The 10,000-nt window shown below is 36.2% G+C and overlaps 1 protein-coding gene across 2 annotated transcripts in view; it reads right to left on the bottom strand.

The window, feature by feature from the left end:
* LOC144967523 (uncharacterized) overlaps positions 1-3,839 on the bottom strand; it is a 22,807-nt gene extending 18,968 nt beyond the window's left edge. The window contains exon 1 of one of the 2 annotated variants that reach the window (XR_013644406.1): positions 3,689-3,839. Coding sequence is in view for 1 of the 2 variants with exons in the window: in XM_078904899.1 (XP_078761025.1) it covers positions 3,530-3,635 (106 nt within the window). In the remaining variant the exon portion in view is untranslated. The other variant, XM_078904899.1, reaches the window with a different exon arrangement.
* Between the last annotated feature and the right edge of the window lie 6,161 nt (positions 3,840-10,000).

The following is a 10,000-nucleotide window of genomic DNA, read 5'->3' as shown; positions in this document are numbered from 1 at the left end:
TTTTCACCTTTTCGTTAAAATGTTCCACGATGCCAAGCTTCAGGCAGCCCCCACCGCTCTCTACTAAGATGAAGTTGGTGTCGACCACCAGTAAAAACGCATTTCACCCAAAAATTCAGTACAGTTTAATGACCTCTGAAAAATAAACCCAAAAAACAAAAAAAAAAAAAAAAACAAAAAAAAAACAAAACAAAAACAAACAACAAACAAAAACAAAAACAACCGAATTCAAAACTTTGAAGAAATTAAAATACTCCATGGAAAATGGAGTCAAAAAGGAAATTAAAAAAAAAAAAAGTATGTACATAAAAGTACTTTCTAAATTCATTTTAAACCTTACTGGATTTACGAACATTTGATGTCGTTTTGACCTCAATAAGTCGGGGATCTAGCTCATATGGTAGAGTCACGATCTCCCTAGCCAGGCGGAGTTTTCGTACCCGTAAGGTCGCGAGTTCGAGCCCTCATCGCCGCCGCGAAGTTTTTATTCTCTGTTGTCTTCTGGCACTTTCCTACTCACTTCATTTCTGGTTGTTGACAATTTCTACCTTGTTGCATTTTACAGATATGTATTACATGCGTAGGCCTGGTTATTCAAAAGTAAAATATAAAGAGCTCGAGACAATAAGTGTTTTTTAAAATAATGTAAAGTATTGTCTCCAGATACGGATTTATGAATATAAATCTAAAATCCTTGGTGCATATAAATAATAGAGAATGATTTAATGGGGGTATGGATTTATAATATCGAGCAAAAATCCCTGGTGCAGACAAACAATTTTTTGTTTTTGTTTTATTTTTAAGGTTTTTACGGCGCTTGCTGCAGACAAACAAGAGATAATGATTTAATATTGGTTTTGCATAACATAATAATAATAATAATAATAATAATAATAATAATAATAATAATAATAATAATAATAATAATAAAAAAAAGTGTTCTTTTATAGCGCTAAACGCCGAAGCCTCAAAGCGTTTTATAATAATATACTTATCAAACCATAAACACACTCGTGCCGAGCCAAACAGACACACACAACAGTCGCACACACTAACTATGCAAGTTTTACAAAAAGAAATTGACATTCAACAAAATGGAATCAAAAAATAAAACGTACAATTTACTCATCAATAAGAAAATGCCTAGGATATACATTTCTGGAAACGATGAGTCTTTAGATTTTTCTTAAAATTGTCTACGCTGCCCGAGAGCCTTACTGACAAAGGAAGCGAGTTCCATATGGTAGGTCCTGTTTATAAAAAGATATATCGCCGAAATTAGTAAGCCGTGTTTTTGATACTTTTAGTAGCTGGGTCTCCGATGACCAAAGCGGGCGAATCGGGGAGTAGGGGACAAGTTCTTGAATGTAGCTCGGGGATCGGGAATTTAGTGCATTGAAAGAAAAAAGGGAAATTTTGTATTCGATTCTGGCTCGAACGGGCAGCCAGTGTAATGTTCTGAGCATAGTTTTTACACTTGTTTTCTCGTGTCGACTAAAGTCCAGAACCATTCTGGCCGCCCTGTTATGTACCTTTTGGAGTTTGTCAACTTTCTTGTCAGGAAGGCCCACCAACAGCGATTTACAATAGTCGAGGCGTGAAAGAATGAGAGCACAGACACCTGCTTTAAGCTGATTGGATGGGATAAACCGTTTCATTCTTTGCAATCTGTTTAATTCAAAATTCATGGTCCTCAACATCTGGTTAATCTGGTGTTCCAGACTTAAAGAGTCGTCCAGTACAAAACCAAGATTTTTTGCTCTATCTGTCAGGGAGACGTGGCTGTTTAAAATAGACATACTATTTATACCAGTCTTCCTGACATTAGAGGTGTACCACATAATAAAATTTAAGATTTTTCTTCATTAAGTTTTAGTCTATGACTCTGCATCCAGCGCCCTATGGACGCGCAACACCGTTCCACATGAAGCGAAGCCACATGCACGCTAGATGGGACGACAGACTTATATAGCTGCGTATCATCGGCATACGTGTGATAATTTAATGGCTCGCCCAAGGGGCATAGTGTAGAGAGTATAGAGGACTGGACCTAGGACCGAGCCTTGTGTGACACCGCAGTTCAATGGTAAATAGATTGACTGTTTGCCATCCGGAAGATAGAGAAACGCAACAGTCTTCTGAGGAAGCTGGCGGGATCGACTTGGGGCGCTAACCAAGCACTCTTGAGAACGTCCGCCCTGGCACTATGCTATTCTACCGTGGAGTATTACGCTCCAGTGTAGGGTAGAAGCAGAAACGTTGAGAAGGTTGGTGTAAAACTTCGCAAGTCAATGCACATAGTGTCCGGAACGCTGGCAACAACGCCTAAAGAATTGGGCCCGATAATGGCAGCAATCGAGCCCTCCGATGTCCGGAGGGAGACGATTACGGTAAACTGGCTAAATAAGATCCGAAAGAGAGGAAATGGGGATACCCCTCTGAAGCGCATTATGGACGGCGCCCCCGTTTCGAGCCGAAATAAGTCCCGGCAACCCTTGTATGCAGATTCCCTGACTACTGATATGAGATGCATATACGAGATGGGGCGGGGACATACACTCCTCTAAGCTTGGTGAGAAGTTGCCAGGCTTCGATACCAGTACGAGGAGACATTGGGTGGCTGCGAATCGGCTTCGGACGAGGAGCTGCCTCACAGCAAAGGCGCTTCATCAGTGGGGACTTTCCACCTGTCTTACACGTACCCGATGTGGGCAAGAACCCGAAACGGCAGAGCATCTAGTTGAACGGTGTGTTGTGACGATGCTACCGGGCGGGTTCGCAACGGTGCACGAATGCGGACCGGACTTTGCTGATTGGGTCGATCGTCAAAACATAGTAGTGTGAGAACCATAAGAAGCTGCTGCTGCCATCAATCAAGACTGATTGTGTTCTATTACTTAGATATGACTTAAACCATTGAAGGACGGTGTCACTGATTCCAAAATTCTCGAAAAGACTGTTACATATAATGGTGTGATCTATTGTGTCGAAAGCTGCTGACAGGTCAAGTAAAGTAAGTTTGGAGACTACTCCTCTATCACAAGACAGTAATAAATCATTGATAATTTTCAGTAAAGCAGTTTCATTACTGTGATATTCTCTATAAGCAGACTGATATTTTTCAATTAAGATGTTGGACAATAAATGTGATTTTAATTGCTTTAAAACAATCTTTTCGAGAACCTTAGAAATGAAGGGCAAATTTGATACAGGGCGATAGTTTTTTAAATCATCAGGGTCAAGGTTCGATTTTTTCAGGAGAGGGGTGACAGATGCTTTTTTAAGGCAGACAAGTACTATTCCAGAGCTAAGGGGTTTATTAATAATAGAGGTAATTATATCTAAGGTTGAGTCAAAACATTTTAAAAGAAGATTCGTTGGGATAGGATCTAATGAGCAGGACTTAGGAGGAGACGATATGATGACATCACGTACTTCAGATGAACTGTTTTAAAATCAGTAAAAAGAGTGCCTTTATATGACATGCCAACAATCAAATTTTCTTCATTTTGGCATGAGTCAAGCTTACATCTAATCTTAGCAATGTTTTCTTTAAAATAGTTTACAAACACGTCTGGTAAAATATTTCTATCAATGTTGCCTGGCATGACATTCGTTCTTGATTTACCACTCATTTTATTAACAACATTGAATAGGGATTTAGAGGTGGAACATGCGTTAATTTTACCACTGTTATACAATCCCTTTTCAGAAATAATTTTATTTTTTACGTCATTAACACACTGATTATAAATAACACGGCCATCTTGGTTGTTTGTTTAAAGCCATCTCCATTCTGCTGCACGTCGACGCTGTTGAGAATGCTGGCTACGTCAGCGGTGAAGGTCGATCAGACGCAATCCTAAATCGTAGAGGCCATGTTGATCCAATACAGCACGGAGACAGGCATTGTAAATTTCAGCATGATTATTGTGTGAATAGCTGTGTCATTCTGAATTTACAAATAGATTAACACTTTTAATAATCATACTTAACGACACTGGATTGATCAATTAAATATACTTACCTTGAAGGCGACATTGGTTAGTAGCTCGATAACTGGGACGATCTCTACTCTCTCTCCTACCCCCCTTCCTCTCTCTCTCCTTTCCTCCCACTTTCTCTCTATCTATTTATCTCTCTCTCTAATCTCTCAATTTCTGCCTCTCTCTCTCTCTCTCTCTCTCTCTCTCTCTCTCTCTCTCTCTCTCTCTCTCTCTCTCTAAATCTCCCACTTTATGTCACAACGTTTCTGTTTGTCTATCTATCTTTTGCTTTCTCTATCTCGCCCTCTCTCTCTCTCTCTCTCTCTCTCTCTCTCTCTCTCTCTCTCTCTCTCTCTCTCTCTGTGCCCCCCCCCCTCTCTCTCTCTCTCACACTTTCTCGCTCTCTCTCTGTCTCTCTTTCTTTCTTTATTTCTCCCTCCCCCTTTCTCACTTTCCATTCCCCCCCCCCCCTTCCCTCTCCACCTTACCTCTCTCTGCATTGCTTTCTCTTATTTTACTTTACACAAAACACACATACACACACACAGACACACACACACATACACACACATTATTGCCTTCAACCGCCTCATTCACTGAAATAAATATGAGCCAAGCAAAGTCGTTTTACTCCATTGATAACAATTAAAAAAGTATAGAAAATTTTTACATAGAAATCGCCATCAGTGTATCCAATCCAAACGTCAAAATTGATTAGATAGAATTTCTCTGAGAGTGTCAAGCTCTTGAATTGATTTTGGTGTATACAAAACGCCTTCGCTATCTTTACGCTTTCTTCCCTACGCTATCTTGTGCAGCTATGTGGTCTAATTGTTTCAGTGTCAGGCTATAACTTAACGATGGCTACGGTCATTCTCACTAAACTGTATGAACCAGACTATAAAAATTCATGGCTACACATAGTTTTGGTGTTGGTCCGTTATACTTCGGGATAGCAATGTTGTGAGCTTCTTAGCGAAGCAAATATTATCTATACAAACAATAGCCTATCGATGGTTCATCCTTGACCTCTTGTTGCCATGCATGGCAACCTATCGATGCTGTGCGCTTAGCTAAGAAACTCGCGACATTCCCATCCGGAAATATAATGACCAACACACAAAACGATGTGTAACATTGAACGTTTACAGTCTGGTTAATAGAGTTCAGTGAGAATTACTCATAGACACAGATGACAAAAAAAAATAAAAAAAAAAATAGATAAATAAATAAACATCAAAGACCTGGTAGGAAAATGTTACACATGATTTTATAGCATTACCATTTTAACATGTGAGGCTATTAACTTTATTCAATAATAATAATGATTATAATAATAATAATAATAATAATAATAATAATAATAATAATAATAATAATAATAATAATAATAATAATAATAATAAAGAATTTTAAAACCCAGAGCATTTTAGAGCGCTATATCCACTAAACGTGCTCAAAGCGCTTTACAAGGGGTCCCTGACTAACAGCAACACGTAACATGTAGAACGAAACATGACGCCTCTTATGCGATCTTACATTTTTTTCGGACAGAGACAACGCTGTTAACGGCCAGGTACTCATTATACACCTGAGCACGGTGAGAGAATGTGAGTTAAGAGCCTTTTCCAAGGACTCAACTATGCGCCAAGCGAGGCTCGAACCCAGGACCTTCCGATCCGAAAGCGAGTGCCATACCACAAGACCACGTAGACGCATAATGATAATAAGAATCAGGCAGCCTTGATCTTTTTCATCGATTGGTATATCTGTGTATTCGATATAAAAAAATAATTTAACATGCGCATGCACCACTGTTCATTATACGAATGAAAGAAAGTAACTGGGTGGGGATCCTGACCTCCCATAGTGGGCAGGGGGGTACATGCTGTGTCTTCTATACCCCTATACCCGTTTTCCAATTGTTTCATGTCATTGTCTTGATAAAAAATTGTTTAGGTAGACCAATTTTTTTTCTCACCAAGGCTGTTAATAATTTTCTTTTAAAGTACAATTTCACAAGCCTAAGGATATTTGGCAATGCACTTTTTATCAAACAATAACTTCGTGCCATAATCAATGCGTGTACAGAATTCGTTTCCCATAAAATTGTCGGGTTGATTTGGCCCCCACATGTAATGCCACAAAGGATTCTCCGTCGAAAACGGCTCCATGTCGTCCCAATAGAAGCCGCCATCAACGTATTCTAATCCCAGTGGCGGTTCTAGCCTATTTATAGTGGTGGGGCAAAGGTGATTCGGTCATATATATATATATATATATATATATATATATATATATATATATATATATATATATATTTTTTTTTTTTTTTTTTTAAAATTTTTTTTTTATTTTTTTATTTATTTATTTATTTTTTTTTTTGTTCACCTTAAAAAAAGAATATTTCAACACAAATAATCACATTCACAATGAAATGACAATACCAGTAGATTTTAATTATACCAAACGTAATAAAAAATGAATCACGAAAGAGAATACAACAAAAAATAAAGCGATGAGACATAATGCGACAACACCTTGACAATACAAGTCCATTTCGTTCACTCGAAAAATTAAAGAGATGCTTTAATCCCTCAACGGCGAGATTAATATTTCTGTTACATTACTGGTTTTCAGTAGTACGTAGTAACTTTAAAGTTTTAATCGAGAAGCAACAACAGCGATATGACTCGAGTTTCATTCAGAGCTCAAATTGCATCATTTTTACTGCTCTCTTGGTGGTTAGAATGATTGTGCCGGTGGTGGTAGTGGTTGGAATATTGGTAGCGGTGGTGGTGGTGGAGGAGGAGGAGGAGGAAGAGGAAGAGGAGACGGTGAGGGAGGATGTAATTATGATAGTGGTTTTGGTGGTACTGTTGGTTAGAATGATAGTTGTGGAGACGATGACGGAAATTATATGATGATGTTGATATTGTTTTTATTGCTATTGTAGTACTTGTTGTTAATGTTAATGTTGTTGTTGTTGTTGTTGTTGTTGTTGTTGTTGTTGTTGTTAATGATGATGATGATTATGATGACAACGACGATGTCGTCGACAATGATGATTACTATACGATATTACAAAGTTTATTCAATCTTAGGCTTTCGCCAATAAATCATACAATTTGATGACAACATACATGAAAGTGGAAAAAAATGATAAATGGAACCAAACAATAAACTGATACCATTAATAACCACACAAAAAAAAATCAAAAAACAATCGTAATCCCACCAATACGTACAATAATAATAATAATGATAATAATAATAATAATTATAATAATAATAATAATAATAATAATAATAATAATAATAATAATAATAATAATAATAATAATAATAATAATAATAATAATAATAATAGGGCCTAATAATAATAATAATAATAATAATAATAATAATAATAATATAATAATAATAATAATAATAATAATAACAAATGATAATAATAACAATAATAGTATTACCATCATCATTACTACCACCACCATCATTATTACGTTTGCAATCAGTTTTTCTCGTTTTTTAAAAAATTTGATACCTATAATAGACGAAAATTCCGGTGATTTTGTTAAAGGGTAGTTAAAATATCTAGGATTTTATTAATCCTGAAAACTACGATTTTAATTTTCCAATTTCAAGTGGGCAGGTCTGCTATGACAAGTATCAGTTCCATAGTAAAAAAAAAAGACAAACAAAAACAAAGTTTATTTAATCTTAGGCTGTCGCCAATAATTCATACAATACAATTAAGACAAAACAATGCTACCAATCTCTCCTCATGCATTCGTTAGACTATGACAATAACGACCCTGTTATCTTTACTCCTTACCCAACCAACCCCTAGCTTCCCGCCTCTTCATCACGAACTATCTTATGTATGTATTAGCTACAGGACGGGCAAGTACGGAATCTGCCCACCCTTCCTTTAAACGTCTTTATTTTCTCTATAACTTAGAATTCAACTCTCTCTTTTCTCAGAAGAGTATTTCTCGTATACTAATTCAAGTGTTGAGAAAACCAAACTGGTGGTTGTATTTTATACATTTATTTAGTCTTGACTTTTGAATAAAAGTGTTTTGTTTTATTAAAGGAAATACAATAGAAAATTACATTGTTTTGCAAAAATATTTAGTCTGGCAATAAAAATACAGCGGTAATTACTTTAAGAATTGGAAAAAAAAGAACTAACAAATTAATTTGTTAAAGAAAAACAAAACCAAAAAAAAAAAAAAAAAAATCAAATAAGAAAACAATTTTAATAAATGAGTTTTGAGAAGCACTAAGGAAAACGAGAAAAAAAAATAATTTAAATGGATAAACAAATATATAAAAACAACACAAGTTAATACTAAATTGATATATTAGTAAATTAATAAATTAAATTCACTACTGAAACCTTCCCAATGTCATTACATCAATGGTACCAGCACAAGTAAGGCAATAAATAAGAAAAAGTACGTTTGCCAAAATCTCTATTTAATTTAGTGTTCACTGGTTTATAAGGTGGGCTCATTTGAATTAGCCCGACCTAGTACTAGAGAGGCCAGACAACAAAATCGGAGTTCACTGTCAGGCGACAAGACGATGAGATGACGATGTGGGCGGAGTGGAGTGGTTTGAGGGGTGGGGGGGGGGGGGTTCATAAAAAGAACAGGAGCGTATCCTGGTTTATGTATTACGGGGTGCATGGTGATTCTCAATCTATCAAAGATACACACAAATTGATTTCAGTACGAAGTATCAAGTTTAAGTAGTAACTTTTGAAATTATCTAATTTAAATTAGATTATTTCGGACCTGGTAATACGGCATATAACTTGAAAAAACAGGCTGGTATTTGCCCACCCTGCCCATTATTACCAGCCGTCCCTGTCTAATCCAATCCACACGTCAGATACGATTGCATCTCCAAGCATGTCTCGCTTCTCAATTGTTTTTGGGATATACAAAGTGCCTCCTGTATCTCTACATTTGTTCTTACCAGTGACGAAGTCCCTTTCTTCAGATGACACATAGAAACACACAGCAATATTATATTTGACTTCGAAAGAGAATCCAGAACTCTCATCACAAATGACTTTGGCGTAAAATGACCCAGATATTGAATTTGAATATTGAGCGACAGAGCCACTTTTAATAATGCCATAGCCAGGAGTACATATTTTGGTGACCGGGTCAAATTGGATACATCCAGTGTATTTTGCCTGACATTTTTGGGCACATCCCAGAAGAGTTGGAGATTTCCAGCTGGACATTCCTATTCTTGACATTCTTAGAAGTCCCGATTGTTTACTGATGAAGGTCCATTTTGTCTCCTTTACATCCCCAGAAACAAGCATGCCAGTAAAAGCATGCAAAACGATTAAAGCACAAAGATATGAACCTCTGGCATAATTAAAATCAACATTTCCACCCATTTTGATGCTTTCTTAGATTAGATATCAACAATACATCAAATCACAATAAAAAACGAGGATAATCTTGACGAAAAATAATAGTCCTCTATAAAAGTTTAGAAATTGCTACATCTAAATTTGATGATGATTGTTAAATCACGTAGGGTTTTTTATTATTATTATTAGTTATGGTTTGAAAACAACCTTATAATTTGTGACCTTACGCCTCGAAGCGGTATTAAGTCGGGATTTGGAAAACGAAGAAAACCGGTTTTAAAGTGGAAATGGTCAAAATTATCAAATTTAATTTTTTGGTTGTTTCAGAAACTACAATCATTTTTCTACATGATAACATAATTATTCAACATAGATATTGACGATAAGTTATATAAATTTAAAGTTTTAAAATGCAACTATCAGAGAGACATTCAAAACAAGAGTTGACTTTCTCTCAGAGAGCCACCATTTCCAAAACTTAGTAATATTAAGTCTTTTCGTATACCAATACCATGTAAGATACCACAGCAAAGGGCGTGTCTTTCTCTATCTCATGGAAAGCATGACTGTTTCCATAATTTCATGGTTCAACCAATAATGAACTTTAAAAACT

This window comes from Berghia stephanieae, chromosome 3 (assembly GCF_034508935.2).
Source record: "Berghia stephanieae isolate SIO BIC M18660-M18661 chromosome 3, UCSD_Bste_1.3, whole genome shotgun sequence".
NCBI lineage: Eukaryota > Metazoa > Mollusca > Gastropoda > Nudibranchia > Aeolidiidae > Berghia > Berghia stephanieae.
This window is presented reverse-complemented; position numbering and strand designations above follow the sequence as displayed.